General features: G+C 43.3%; 1 protein-coding gene across 8 annotated transcripts in view; it reads left to right on the top strand.

The window, feature by feature from the left end:
• LOC134359336 (phosphatidylinositol 3-kinase C2 domain-containing subunit gamma-like) overlaps positions 1–15,687 on the top strand; it is a 285,734-nt gene that overhangs the window by 54,913 nt on the left and 215,134 nt on the right. For all 8 annotated transcript variants that reach the window (XR_010021088.1, XM_063072428.1, XM_063072427.1 and 5 more), the window contains exons 6-8: positions 12,712–12,823; positions 12,957–13,033; positions 14,343–14,406. Coding sequence is in view for 7 of the 8 variants with exons in the window: in XM_063072428.1 (XP_062928498.1) it covers positions 12,712–12,823; positions 12,957–13,033; positions 14,343–14,406 (253 nt within the window). In the remaining variant the exon portion in view is untranslated. The remainder of the gene's footprint in view (positions 1–12,711; positions 12,824–12,956; positions 13,034–14,342; positions 14,407–15,687) is intronic.

The following is a 15,687-nucleotide window of genomic DNA, read 5'->3' as shown; positions in this document are numbered from 1 at the left end:
ATGAATGTGTTGCTACATTAAATCATGTTGATGGTGCACAGTCACAAACGCAAGCAAAATCTGCAGGTGCTGGAAATCCAAAGCAACATACACAAAATGCTGGAAGAACTTATCAGACCAGGCAGCATCTATGCGAAAAAGAAAACTGTTGACATTTCAAGCCGAGACCCTTCATCAGGACTGGAAAGGAAGAGGAGAAGTCAGAGTAAGAAGGTTGGGTGAGGGAAGGGATAAGTCCAAGGTGATAGGTGATCCCACCGGACTTAGTCTGGTGAGGAGGGTGTGAGGACACCCAGCAGGACTGAAAAAAAACAAGACCTGACAAAGGGCAGATAAGCTCTTTGTGAGCCAACAGCCATCTGGAATCAATTATAAAAGATGAAATAGCAGCTATTTGGATAGCAGTAGCAGGTTAGCTCCGAGTCAGCATGGATTTACGAAGGGGAAATCATGCTTGGCTAATCTTCTGGAATTTTTTGAGAATGTAACTATGAAAATGGACATGGGAAAGCCAGTGGATGTAGTGTACCTGGACTTTCAAAAAACCTTTGATAAGGTCCCACATAGGAGTTTAGTGGGCAAAATTAGAGCAAATGGCATTGAGGGTAGGGTACTGACATGGATAGAAAATTGGTTGGCAGACAGGAAACAAAGAGTAGGGATTAACAGGTCCTTTTCAGAATGTCAGGCAGTGACTAGTGGGGTACCGCAAGGCTCGGTGCTGGGACCGCAGCTACTTACAATATACATTAATGATTTAGGTGAGGGGATTAAAAGTAACATTAGCAAATTTGCAGATGACACAAAGCTGGGTGGCAGTGTGAAATGTGAGGAGGATGTTATGAGAATGCAGGGTGACTTGGACAGGTTGGGTAAGTGGGCAGATGCATGGCAGATGCAATTTAATGTGGATAAATGTGAGGTTATCCACTTTGGTGGCAAGAACAGGAAGGCAGACTACTATCTGAATGGTGTCAAGTTAGGAAAAGGGGAAGTACAATGAGATCTGGGTGTCCTTGTTCATCAGTCACTGAAAGTAAGCAAGCAGGTACATCAGGCAGTGAAGAAAACTAATGGCATGTTGGCCTTCATAACAAGGAGAATTGAGGTATAGGAGCAAAGAGGTCCTTCTGCAGTTGTACAGGGCCCTGGTGAGACCACACCTGGAGTATTGTGTACAGTTTTGGTCTCCAAATTTGAGGAAGGACATTCTAGCTATTGAGGGAGTGCAGCGTAGGTTCACGAGGTTAATTCCTAGGATGGCGGGACTGTCATATGTTGAAAGATTGGAGCGACTGGGCTTGTATACACTGGAATTTAGAAGGATGAGAGGGGATCTGATTTAAGATTATTAAGGGATTGGGCACGCTAGAGGCAGGAAACATGTTCCCGATGTTAGGGGAGTCCAGAACCAGAGGCCACAGTTTAAGAATAAGGGGTAGACAATTTACAACCGAGTTGAGGAAAAACTTTTTCACACAGAGGGTTGTGGTTCTGTAGAATGCTCTGCCTTAGAAGGCAGTGGAGGCCAATTCTCTGCATTCTTTCAAGAAAGAGTTAGATAGAGCTCTTAAAGATAGCGGAGTCAAGGGATATGGGGAGAAGGCAGGAAAAGGGTACTGATCAACCATGATCACAGTGAATGGCGGTGCTGGCTCGAAAGGCTGAATGGCCAACTCCTGCACCTATTGTCTATTGTCTATTGTCTATTTTCCGTGGAAGAGATTAAAGTCTCACCACATATCTACGAATCGTATGCTATGCACCTAGTTAGAAGAGACATGATGAACTTGGGTGCTGCACCGTGTGCCTGGACCTACCCAAGGCCTCCGCCCAAAGAAGGGCCAAGCTCGAAGAAGTGGCCATGGCTGGAGGCCGACACGGCCTCGGGCTCGAGTTCGGTGGGGGCGGCGGCGGGCGGTGCCAAGGCGGCCAGCGAGAACAAACTGGAGGAGAGGCTGTACTCGATGCTGTCACAAGATCGAAGAAGACGGAGGTACATACTCGCCAACCCCAGATTCGGGACGGTACCCCTGACTGATAGGTAATAGGTCAAACTGGGAGAGGAGGAGGGGTGATGTAAAGAGCTGGGGTTTATTAGTGAAAGAGATAAAGGGCTGGCGAAGAGGAAATCTGATAGGATAGGACAGAAGGCTATGGAGGAAAGAGAAGGAAGAGGAGCACCAGAGGGAGGTGATGGGCAGGTAAGGAGATAAGGTGAGAGAGGGAAATAGGAATAGGAAACAGGAAAGGGAGGGAAATTACTGGAACTTGGAGAAATCAATATCCATTGCATCAGGTTGAAGACTACCCAGATGGAATATAAGATGTTGCTCCTGCAAACTGAGTGTAGCCTCATTGCAACAGTAGAGGAGGCCATAGACTGACGTGTTGGAATGGGATTGACAATTGGAATTGAAGTGGGTGCCACCCGGAGATCCCGCTTTTTGTCGTGGACCGAGCAGAGGTTCTTGGTGAAATGGGCCCCCAATCTACGTCAGGTCTCACTGATATACAGGAGGCCAAACCAGGAGCATCGGTTGCAGCAGACGACCCCAACAGACTCACAGGTGAAGTGTTGCCTCACCTGGAAGGACTGTTCGGGACTGTGAATGGTAGCGAGGGAGGAGGTGTAGCAGCAGGTGTGGTACTTGTTCCACTTGCACGGATAAGTACCAGGAGGGAGATCATTGGGGAGGAATGAATGGACAAGGAAGCAGAGTAGGTAGAGATCCCTGCGGAAAGTGGAAACTGGGGGAAGGAGGGAAAATGTGCTTGGCGGTGGGATCCTGTTGGAGATGGCGGAAATGACAAAGGATGATGTTTTAGATGTGGAGGCTAGTGAAGTGGTAGGTAAGAACAAAAGGAACCCTATCCCTGGTGTGGCGGCGGGCAGATGGGGTAAGGGCAGATCTGTGCAATATAGAAGAGAAGCGTTGAGGACAGCATTGATAGTGGAGTAAGAGAAGCCCCTTTCTTTGAAGAAGGAGGACATTTCAGTAGTTCTGGGATGAAAAGTGTCATCCTGAGAGCAGATGTGGCAGAGACGGAGGAACTGAGAGAAAGGGGTGGCATTTTTACAAGTGGCAGGGTGGGAAGAGGTATGGTGCATGGTGTAGCTTTTTTCCATTGGTGCTAGAAGGAGTGCTGGTGTTAGGATGATGTATGGGGTCCAAATTCAATTGGCTGCTTTGCCATGGTTGCTGTTGACCTTTTTGACTGTTGTTGGGACTACATTTACCCAGTCCAGTGGTTCATTTTCCATCACAAACCTGAAATGAGCCTATGTGGGGTCAAGAGGAGAGTCGTTCACAAAGGAACAACCACTCACTGCTTCCACTATATGCACATAGCTGGTCCAGTTAAGTTTCTGGACAATCGTAACTCTCAGCATTTTTGATGTTAGGGAACTTTGTAGAAACAGAGAAAAACCTACAACACAATACAGGCCCTTTGGCCCACAATGCTGTGCTGAGCATGTACTTTAGAAACTACCTCAGGTTACCCATAGCCCTCTACTTTTCTAAGGTTCATGTACCTATCCAGGGGTCTCTTAAAAGACCCTATCGTATCCGCCTCCACCACTGTCACCAGCAGCCCATTCCATGCACTCACCACTCTCTGCGTAAAAACTTACCTATGACATCTCCTCTTACCCTACTTCCAAGCACATTAAAACTGTGTCCTCTCATGTTAGTCTTTTCAGCACTGGGAAAAAGTCTCTGATTATCCACATGATCAATGCCCTGCATCATCTTAAAATCTCTATCAGGTCACCTCTCATCCTCTGTTGCTCCAAGGAGAAAAGGCCAAGTTAACTCAACCTATTCTCATAAGGTATGCTCCGTAATCCAGGCAATATCCTTGTAAATCTCCTCTGAACCCTTCCTATAGTTTCCACAGCTGTCCTGTAGTGAGGTGACCAGAACTGAGCACAGTACTCCAAATGGGATCTGATTAGAGTTCTATATAGCTGTAACACTACTTCTCGGCTCTTGGAACTCAGTCCCACAGTTGATGATTGTCAATACACAGTATGCCTTCTTAACCATACAGTCAACCTCTGCCTCCACACTGCCAAGAGTCTTAGCATTAATACTTTGTTCCGTCATCATATTTGACCTACCAAAATGAACCACCTCACATTTATCTGGGTTGAACTCCATCTGCCATTTCTCAGCCCAGTTTTGCATCCTATCAATGTCCTGCTGTAACATCTGACAGCCCTCCACACTATCCACAACACCCCCAACCTTTGTGTCATTAGCAAATTTACTAACCCATCCCTTCACTTCCTCGTCCAGATCATTTATAAAAATCACGAGGAGAAGGGGTCCCAGAACAGATCTCTGAAACATACCAATGGTCACCAACCTCCATGCAGAATATAACCTGTCTACAACCACTTTTTGCCTTCTGTGTGCAAGCCATTTCTGGATCCACAAGGCAAGGTCCCCTTCGATCCTACGCCTCCTAACTTTTTCAATAAACCTTGCATGGGGTATCTTATTACATGCCTTGCTGAAATCCATATTCACTCCATCTACTGCTCTACCTTCATCAATGTGTTTAGTCACATCCTCAAAAAATTCAGGCTCGTAAGGCACAACCTGCCTTTCACAAAGCCATGCTGACTATTCCTAATCATATCATGCCTCTCCAAATGTTCATAAATCCTGCCTCTCAGGATCTTCTGTCAACTTACCAACCACTGAAGTAAGACTCACTGGTCTATAATTTCTTGGGCTATCTCTACTCTCTTTCTTGAATAAGGGAACAACATCTGCAACCCTCCAACCCTCCGGAACCTCTCCCATACCCATTGATGATGCAAGGATCATTTCCGGACACTCTGCAATCTCCTCCCTTGCTTCCCACAGTAGCCTGGGATATATCTCGTCTGGTCCCAGTGACTTATCCAACGATGCTTTCCAAAAGTTCCCACACGTCCTTTTTCTTTATGTCTATATGCTCAAGCTTTTCAATCTGCTGTAAGTCATCCCTACAATCACCAAGATCCTTTTCCGTAATGAATATTGAAGCAAAGTATTCATTAAGTATCTCTGCTACCTCCTCCGGTTCCATACACACTTTTCCACTGTCACACTTGATTGGTCCTATTCTCTCACACCTTATCCTCTTGCTCTTCACATACTTGTAGAATGCCTTGGGGTTTAATCCTGCTCGCCAAGGCCTTCTCATGGCCCCTTTTGGCTCTCCTAATTTCATTCTTAAGTTCCTTCCTGTTAGCCTTATAATTTTCTAGATCTCTATCATTACCTAGTTTTTTTGAACCTTTTGTAAACTTTTCTTTTCTTCTTGTCTCGATTTTCAACAGCCTTTGTACACCATGGTTCCTGCACTCTACCATCCTTTCCCTGTCTCATTAGAATATACCTGTGCAGAATGCCACGCAAATATCCCCTGAAAAATTGCCACATTCCTGCCATACATTTCCCTGAGAACATCTGTTCCCAATTTATGCTTCCAAGTTCCTGCCCGATAGCCTCATATTTCCCCTTACTCCAATTAATTGCTTTCCTAATTTGTGTGTTCCTATCCTTCTCCAATGCTACGGTAAAGGAGATAGAATTGTGATCACTATCTCCAAAATGCTCTCCCACTGAGAGACCTGACACATGACCAGGTTCATTTCCCAATTTTAGATCAAGTATAGCCTCTCCTCATGTAGGATTATCTACATACTGTGTCAGGAAACCTTCCTGAACACACCTAACAAACTCCACCCCATCTAAACCCCTCACTCTAGGGAGATGTCAATCAATACTAAGGAAATTAAAATCCCCATCATGAGAATCTTGTTATTACTGCACTGTTCCAGAATCTGTCTCCCTATCTGCTCCTCGATGTCCTTGTTATTAGGGGGTGGTCTATAAAAAACAACCAGTAGAGTTATTGACCCCTTCCTGTTCCTAACTTCCACCCACGGAGACTCATGACTTCCTCTTTTTCTGCAGCAGTGACACTATCTCTGATCAGCAGTTTTGTCTCTTTTGTCTCCCTCCCTGACCTTTCTGAAACATCTAAAGCCTGGCAATCTAAGTAGCCGTTCCTGCCCTTGATCCATCCAAGTCTCTATAATGGCCACAACATCATAGCTCCAAGAGCTGATCCACACTCTAAGCTCATCCGCTTTGTTCATGATACTTTGTGGTGATAATAACAACGAATGTTACTAAAAGATAACAACTATAAACATGAGAAAGTTTGTAGATACTGGAAATCCAAAGCAACATACGCAAAATGTTGTAGGAACTCAGCAGGTCAAGCAACATCTATGGAAAAGAATAAACAGTCGACATTTCAGGGCAAGACCTTCTTTAGGTCTGAGAAGGAAGGGGGAAGATGCCGGAATAAAATGGTGAGAGGAGGGGAAGGAGGCTAGATGAAAGGTGATAGGTAAAGCCAGGTGGGTAGGAAATGTCAGGGGTTGGAGAGGAAGGAATCTGATAGGAGAGGAGTGTGGACCCCTTTTTTTTGGAGATGGCCTTTGGATACCATTTGTCAGGTGCAAATATTTCCTCCTATACCAGTTCAAGCTTAAATGATACTATGATTTTTGTGTATGAATATTGTCACACTGTCGTTACCTGAAGAGTTGTAAATAGAACTGAAAACCATGCAATTGTCTGCAAAGGTCACTACTGCTGACTTCCTGATGGTGGTAAAATCATTAATGAAGCATCTATAGAAAAGAGGGCTGAGGAATATGCACTGAAAATGTTTTTGCCTACTCTCCCAATTTGTGTTGGTCACGTGGCCAAGTGGTTAAGGTGTTCGTCTAGTTACCTCAAGGTTGCTAGTTCGAGCCTCAGCTGTGGCAGCGTGTTTGTGTCCTTGAGCAAGGCACTTAATCACACATTGCTCTAGTCTGTGCAAGGAGTGGCATCCCACACAGACTTCCAATCTGCGCCTTGTAAGGCATGAAAATGCCCGACGCAGGCCTCTCATGGTCTGAGTCGACGTCCCCCCCTCCCAATATCAATGTTCCTCAGGAATGGGCAGCAGCCAAAATGTTCACCCTCTGATTCCAATCAACCATTTCTTCACAGATTTTTGATATCACAATTGAACAGATTATTATTTGATGTCAAGTGTAGTGTGTGCATTTTTAGATCAAGATCTAGTCAATATTTGGCGGCAAGTAACAGTTCCACTTTATCATTCATTGACTCTCAACAACAGTAAGGCTAATATCCTTCTCTTTACATTCAAACATATCACCCGCATCAAACTGCCAAATATCGACATGGCAGAATTTTCCTCATGTCTATGTTTGGAACAAGATGGTGATAAAACTGGAGCTGAGAGTCACAGTGGGAACCTAAACAGGATATCATTATTAGTGAGATTAAGTCAGTTTTTAAATACGTTCTTTAGGTGACATCTTCCATCTCTTTCATGATTGAAAGTAGTTCTTCAGACAGTAAAAGGCTGGATTTGATTTGTCATGTGTATATTAAGTGTCATTAGTGGCTTTTGCCGTCTTTTCATGCAAGCTATATATTTTTTTTTGCATTGATTCATTTTTTGGGACATAGCTATTATTGGAAAAACCGAGATTTATTAGGAAGTAGTCCTTTGTGAACCAACACAGTCCTGGTAAAGATGCTCTCACAATACCCTTGGGTATATCAAATTCCAGGATTTAGATCCTACTACACTGAAGGAAGGCAATTATTTCCAAGTCAAAGTCATTTGCACCTTTGTGGGGGGATCTATCAAGATTCAGGTTTCAAGATTTTTTATTGTCATTCTTCAGTGCAGAAAGACTGTGTAAAGAAAAATGAAATGATTGTTACTCTGGATTCAATGCAGTATCACAAAAACACAATAAGTATAAAAACATAAAAGCAATATAATATAAATATAAAAGCAATCTTATAAAACTGTATAGTCGGGCTCTGTGGATATATATATGATTCAGGTGGTGGTGTAACCATTAAGGTTGCTGCTCGATCCTTGCCAGTAGAAATGGTGGGTTCAGGAAAAGCAACTGTAATCACCAAGGCGGTAACAGGATTTTATTTATCACAGGACAGAGGGGCAGTGACAGGGGGAACCGACATTTAGAGTGGATTGTGAGATGCAAATCAAAAACCTGCTTTTTCTTGAGTTTCTTGGATGTTGTTGAAGCTGTACCGATCTGGGCAAGTGGAAAGCACTGTGCGCACTCACACTTAATTGTGCCTCGTAGCAGGTGGAAAGTCTTTCGGATATCAGGATTTGAGCCATTTGCTGCAAAAAATGCTGGCCTGTTTCTGATGCTAGAGTGTTAACATAACTGACCTATTTGAGTTTCTGGTCAATCGTGACCCCTCAGGGTGTTAATCAAAATAAAAACTGCTGGAGAATCTCAGCATGTGAGCCAGCATCTATGAAGCAGAGGGAGCATTAACATTTCAGGTAAAGGTTCTGCGTCACTTGAATGTGACTAAAGCTTTTGATCTTCAAGGTGTGCCTTTACTTCTGCCTGTTCTCTGGCAAGTATGCAATATCAATTGAGATGGATTATGGAGGTTTCCAATTATTTTACTTTCGATTTATCATACCTCTGGCACTTAGGGCAATGATGAAGGTTTTCAATCACTGCCTGTTCCTGACAAATATTTCAATGTTTCTCCAGCAACACCTAGGTTTCACAGTTTTTCATCTAGCTGCTTTCAGGTGTCCTTCTTTCAGTTTGCCAGTGATGATTCATAGCCAATCCATCTCTACTGTCTCCTGGTGGTGAAGAAACTCATAACTTCTTGAATGTATAACAGTTTTTTGTTTGAGATAGCTCTGGGCCAGAAGATACAGAGGATTTTCCTGAGGTAAATTCTATGAAATAAAAACATCTTCATTGAAATATGTAATTTCCCAGTCTTCTTCTCCATAAGAGAGTTTTGAAAGTGCACAGGACTGACCTACATTGAATTTGGTTCTGTAGTTTTGTATCTTGATATTCAAGCTCCTGAAGACACTCCTAGCTCTGTTGATTCTGTTCCACATGTCCTGGTTTGATGACTCAGTCTTGCTGATGGTGTTCACCAAGTTTGTGGATGTCTCTGAATTAATGGGAATGTGATCCTCCACATGTGCTCCCGATGGTGAGACAATGTAACAGGTCACGCTACTGTTTGGTTGCAGTTAATTTTCAGACAGACCTGCTGACTGCATCTATTTTGTCAAATTCCCTTTGACATTGTGAGAAGAAGACAAATTTATCTGCAGAGTTATGAATTGCAGAGAATGGGGATGTTGATATGATCCTTTTGATGTCTTACATTGTGCATGACCAATTGATGCATTGAAGGAAACAGATCATCACCCACCTTGATGTATCACGGCTCTAACTCAAGGATTGAGCTCACTGCGTATACATTTGTGGTAGTAACGTTGATCCTCTAACAAGAAATCTACATCCCTGCTAAGTGTACCTCAGACTAGTCTTGTGCAACACATTCAAAATGCTGGAGGAACGCAGCAGGTCAGGCAGAATCTGTGGAGAGGAATAAACAGTTGCTGTTTCTGGCCAAGACCCTTCATCAGGACTGGAAATGCAGGGAGAAGAAATCAGAATAAGAAGGTGGGGAGGGGAAGAAGTACAAGTTGGATGAAACCAGATGAGGCAGAAGGTGGGTAGTGGGGGAGAGGGAATGAAATGAGAAGCTGGGAGGTGAAAGGTGGACGGAGTAAAGGACTGAAGAAGAAGGAATCTGATAGATGAGGAGAGTGGACCATGGGATAAAGGGATGGTGGAGGGGCACTAGTGAGGTAAAGGGTAGGTGAGGAAAAGAGAAGGGGTGTGAGGGGAGCCAGTATGTGGAATTCAAAAAGAAAGAGGGAGGAGGGGTAGAAATTACAGGAAGTTAGAGAAATCGATGTTCATTAGATTTTGTAAATGTTGCCTAATGCCTTCCCAAAATCGTATGCTATTAATTGCTTCTCTGCCATGACCCGAGCTAACTCTACTGTAAATTGGCCGTTCCAAGTGCAAGTTTTGAATTTTGGCTTGTAACTTGCACTTAATAGTTTACTTCTGGATTTTACCAGTCTTGAAGGTCATCAACTCCTGTTAACCATCACACACAGTACAAATGGATTTCTCCTTTACTATTTCCACAATGTGTTCTGTTTTTTACAGGATGGGCTGATGGCCTTGTGCCCCCTCCCTTCAAATCACACAGAGAGCAAAAGCTCCACCAGCATTCGGATTCCCATTCCGATATGTCCATACATGGCCTCCTCTACTGCCATGATGAGGTTAAACTCAGGTTGGAGGAGCAACACCTCATATACCGTCTAGGTAGTCTCCAGCCCCTTGGTATGAACATAGAATTCTCCAACTTCTGGTAATTCCCTCCCCCTCCCTTCCCCTATCCCTATTTCACTCTGCCCCCTCCCCCAGCTACCTATCACCTCCATCATGGTTCCGCCTCCTCCTACAACCCATTGTGTTTTCCCCTATTCCTTCTTCACCTTTCCTGCCTATCACCTCCCTGCTTTCCCTCCCCCACCCCTTTGTCTTTCCCCTTACTGGTTTTTCACCTGGAACCTACCAGCCTTCTCCTTCCCACCCTCCCCCCACCTTCTTTATAGGGCCTCTGCCCCTTCCCTCTTCAGTCCTGACGAAGGGTTCCAGCCCGAAACGTCGACCGATCTTTTCCACGGATGCTGCCCGACCTGCTGAGTTCATCCAGCATGTTGTGAGTGTTGCTTTGACCCCAGCATCTGCAGATTATTTTGTGTTTATGACTAGCATGTACTCTGGCGATCACTGGGGTACATGAATCATACTCCACGGGACAGACAGTGCAGAATCCTTCCTACATTGGGCTCACCTCTGCGATTCATCTCTATGTCAGTTTCATGGTGGCATGCAAGTCACAATTCTAACCAAAGGATCCAACACACACCCGAGTTGAGTGCAAACTGGGGCTAAGCCCAGCAGTTTCATTGCTCAAAGCTTCTCAATCTTCCTCACCACAACATTGCACTTCACCTCCTACAAGCTTTCCGCTGGAATGGAGTAAATCCTTCAGATGAAAGGGAAGTTATTTTAAAGGCATCAGCCCTTCCCCAGAACCACCTCATTCCATCCTCAGTCTTCAACCTGCCTTACACAGACAACGCATTCTTCTGTCATTTTTTGACATCTGGATGAGGCCTGCATTTATTTCCCATCGCTCATGGTTCTTGGAATGATAGAAGTTATCCGCCTTCTTGATCCTCTCCAGTCCTGATGAAAAATACTGCTCCTGGGGCAGAGCAGTATTTAACTCCAGTGATTCATCTCCAAGTCAGGATGAAATGTGATATGGAAGTTTATTGGAAGGTGTTAGTGTGTCACTAAGCCTGAGACTCTTGTCACAAGTTTGGGAGTCACCTGGGCAAGTAACTGTTGAGTATTTTGTGGATGGCACACTCTGCAGCTATTGTGCATTAATGAGGGAAGGATGAGTATATAGGATGGTGGATGGTGTTACAAGCAATGGGCTGATTTGTCCTGTTCAATGCTGAGCTTTTTGAAGGTCATTGGGGCTACACTCAGCTTTGCAAGTAGAGAGTATTCCAACACCTTCCTAATATGTGCTATGTAAATGGTGAAAAAACACTGGGATGTCAGGAGGTGAGTCACTTACTGCAGATGGTTCGGATAGATACTGATAACAAACGTTCTAAAATAAAAATGTTATCTTGAAATTGAAATCTTTTTAAAGCTGAAAATTAATTTGCTTACAGATCCTAAAGACTTACAATTATCTTTGTTGGCCCCATCAATGAGTTAAATATTGCCTCACATGTGCAACATATTCTCATTATTGTTAGTTAATGTTAAGTTAATTATGTGATGCTGCAAAACTGAACTTAGGAAATTAGTACTGAAAGGATGTGGAAACTTTAGAGAGGGTGCAGAGGAGATTTACCAGAATGCTACCTGGTCTAGAGAGCATGTCCTATGATGATAGGCTGAGCAAGGTAGGGCTATTTTCTTTGGAGTGAAGAAGGATGAGAAGTGGCTTGGCAGAGATGTACAAGATGTTAAGAGGCAGATGTTGAGGGATAGCCAGAGACTTTTTTCCCAGGGCGGAAACAGCTAATATGAGAGGGCAAAATTTTAAGGTGATTGGAGGAAAGAGAATAGGGGGAATGCCCTGCCAGGGGTGGTGGTAGAGCCAAATACATTAGGACCATTTAAGAAATCCCTCGGTAGGCTCATAGATGATAGTAAAATAGATGACTATGTGGAAGGGAAGGGTTAGAAGTTTAAAAGGTTGGCACAGCATCATGGGAAGAAAGTCCTATACCGTGCTGTAATCTTCTATTTCTTATGTTGTATGAAATTGTATTTCATACAATGAAGAAACTCTGTGACAGTAGGAGCCATTCAGCCTACGACAACAATGCTGGCATCTAAACTCTAGACATTACTTCAGGATCATATTTATAGCCAGGAGATAAGTCAGGGAAATAAGAAGTGTGGCTGGAAGTTTTCCAACTATTGTTCCTTGTGGAATTGAAGCTGAGAGGTATGTTTCCGTAACTTCACTCACCATCTCACCTTTCATTTTGAAACACAGTGTTGCTGGGTCCAAAAGGAATTTGCAAGCAGCTTACAGGATTTGTGTGATTTAATGGCACAGGTTTGCCTATAAAAAGTACATTATAACTGCCTATGTCTTTAATTATATCTTGTTGGTGTAGTTCCTGTACTTTAGGGAGTCATGAGTGCCTGCAGTTTTACGTGAAGCTTGGAAAAGACATTAAGCTACAGCTGCTTAGACGCAGTCACCTTCAACGACTGTTGGCTCGAACGGTAAGTCAGAAATTTTCTCTGCACTTTCTTTCATTGCATTTTTATTTTGGAAACAAAGATCTATGAATGGTCTGTTAGCCCTAATATCAACTGTGTCTCCCATGTAACTGTATCCTGCAAATCTATCCAACAGAATATGGATGACCAGGATCCATCTGCACTTCAGTCTTTTGCCATGGAAACTGGTGTCTGTAAAGTGGGCCTCTCCAGGTAAGAGTTGATGAATGGAGTTCTTGCCCTGGACAAAAATGTGAGAGCTCATCTCTGCTTCCAGAGGACTTGCGGGGGATTAATTGTAACACGGTGAGATATACAATGGAACCTCAGCGGGATCTGATTTGTACAGCTGTTTTTCCCTACCAACTTCCTGTTCCCTCCTAAAAACAAGAGCTTCCCAATGTTTTGTCTATTTACTTTTGCCCAGTAGGCGGCCTGCTGAGTCATGCATTTTATATGCCAAAATACATGAGAATCATAGAGAACGACAGCACAGAAAAAGGCCCTTCAGTCCATCCAGTCTATGCTCAATTGTCTAGACCTATCTTCCTGCATCTGGACCATAGCCCCCCCATGCCCCTCCCATCCAGGTACCTATCCAAATTCCTCTTGAACATTGAAATCGAACCCATGTTCACCACTTCTGCTGGCAGCTTGTTCCACCCTCTGAGTGAAGAAGTTCCCCCTCAGGTTCCCCTTATTATTGCTGTAATAATTATTATTGTTCTGTTAGCACTTTTTTCAGCAATACTGCCTGGTGCAAGAAAGTAAGTTAACAATCTTTCTTTAAACCTATTCTTCTCCTCAATGTCTCTGCCCCTAGCCCTACCCTCAACTCTTTCCAATTATCTCCCCACCTTTCTGGAGCATTGATTTATCCTCTATCTACTTACCTACAGTATGTTGAAGTTACCTTGTGTAAATCAGCGCCAGCAGGCTTCCATGCCACCATAAATGTGTCTGGCTCTCTCCTACACACACAATGCACTTTCTGACCCTTAATTGAACTTTGCTGCGGGTGATACCTTTTCTCGGATAACCAGGCTGTGGAGTAACCTGATCAAGTGTCAATAGGCCCCAGAAACTACTTCCATTGACTTCCCAGGTCAGCTGGTACAAGTTTCAGATGATCACCGGTTGCCAATTCTGGATAAGTCTGGTCCAGATTTTAAACAAAACTTTATTCTCTATTTTGAGATCCCTTAAGGAATAACCAGCCACCATTTTAATCTTAGCCTCGTAACATGTGACATGAAGATTGCTGTTGCCTTAATTTGTAACCTTCCAAGTGGTTTAGAAGTGAATGTAATATCGTAATTATGTTTGTAATCCTTCACATCTTCAAAGTCATGTTTTGCAAAATTCAAGGTAAAAGGTTCAGCAGTTATTTTATACCTGAACTCTGTTTCATAGAGATTTAGTTTTCCTAACCTTCAAAAGCTTTAAGTTTAGCAGCATTTCGTAAAAAGTCATAAGTTTGTGCTTCTTTGTTGTGGTAAATGGGAAACTTTTATTTCCACAGTAAAGTTCTGAGTTCAAAACTCAGTAGTTATCATGATGAGCTGAAGAGTTTGTTGACCGGTCAGGTAAGATGCTAAAATACACTAAAGCATATCATATTCGTTTGATTTGTACTCTCATTGAAATTTAAGTAGCAAAAACACTGCAAGAAGATTTCAAAACAGAAGTTCTTTTTCATTATGAAAACTTTGCAAGTATCAGGAATAATCTGACATTTGACCTTTAAATTAGCTATGCAGAAAGCCTATAACTGGCACGTGCTGAATCTCAAATACAATTATTCACTTGCAAGAATGTGCTGAAATGTAAATGACTTCAGTGCCTTGAAGGTTAAGGAGTGGGGAAGGTTTATTTCAGTATAGTGCTGATTCGGCTAAAATGTATTCAATTTTGTAGTGTTTGTTTTCACTTTGCCTTGCATTTTGCTTATGCGCAAATATCCACTGTATGCAGTTAGGTAGATCTGGGCTGAAATGTTGTAAGGTGTGGTTCAAACAATGACTAAGTGCTTGAGATTCCAACCCCCTTAAGGGTCGTTATCTATCCAACCCTGGGAGGGGTAGTCATTTATTATTGTCACATGTAGCAAGACCCAGTGAAAACCTTGTTATACAGCTGTTTTCTTCTTCGTTCACAGTGTGCGCCATAGTATCTGCCTAGCTATTACAGTGCAGACATCCTGCAAGTTGTGCATTGTTGCAGCGTGGTTACTTCCCTGTATGGTAGCAGCATTCCTGTTGAAGTCTGTCATTTAATTCTTACCCCACTCAGAGGGTTTAGGGCATAATCCAGGCTAACATCCAAAACAGAACTGATGGAGACCCCAAGTCAGGCAGCACCTACGGAGGGAATAAATAGTGGACATTTTGACCAAGACTAGTCACCAGGTCTCTGGCTTCTGCCTCTATCCTTTCCAGTCCTGGTGAGGAGTCTTAGCCCAAAACTGCTTATTCCTTCCATAGATGCTGCCTGTCAGCTGAGTTCCTCCAGTGCTTTGTCTGCTTTGCTCAAGGTGTCCAGCATCTGCAGAATTCCCTGTGTTCATGATGGCGATCCAAACTGTTCTGTACCTTTTTGTTCAGTTGAGCCATTAAAATAAGGCTTGACTGTCCTGTCGGGTAGATAGAAAGGCTCCCTCCCACCAATGGATTAGTCAAATAACTAGTGCATGCTCTGGTGTTAATATATTCTTTTTTTTCCTCAAAATTACAATCAAAAAACAGTTCAAATTGGACTGACTTTCAAACTCTTTCCCTCATACTCTGTCAATCTTTTTCACCATTCCCTTCATAAAATCTTTCAACCTCCCATACACAGTTATTCTCACTTTCACTCACAATCATTCT

The sequence above is a fragment of the Mobula hypostoma genome, chromosome 20 (genome assembly GCF_963921235.1).
Source record: "Mobula hypostoma chromosome 20, sMobHyp1.1, whole genome shotgun sequence".
NCBI lineage: Eukaryota > Metazoa > Chordata > Chondrichthyes > Myliobatiformes > Myliobatidae > Mobula > Mobula hypostoma.
Note: the sequence above shows the minus strand (reverse complement) of the source record. Positions and strands in the feature narration are given on the sequence as shown.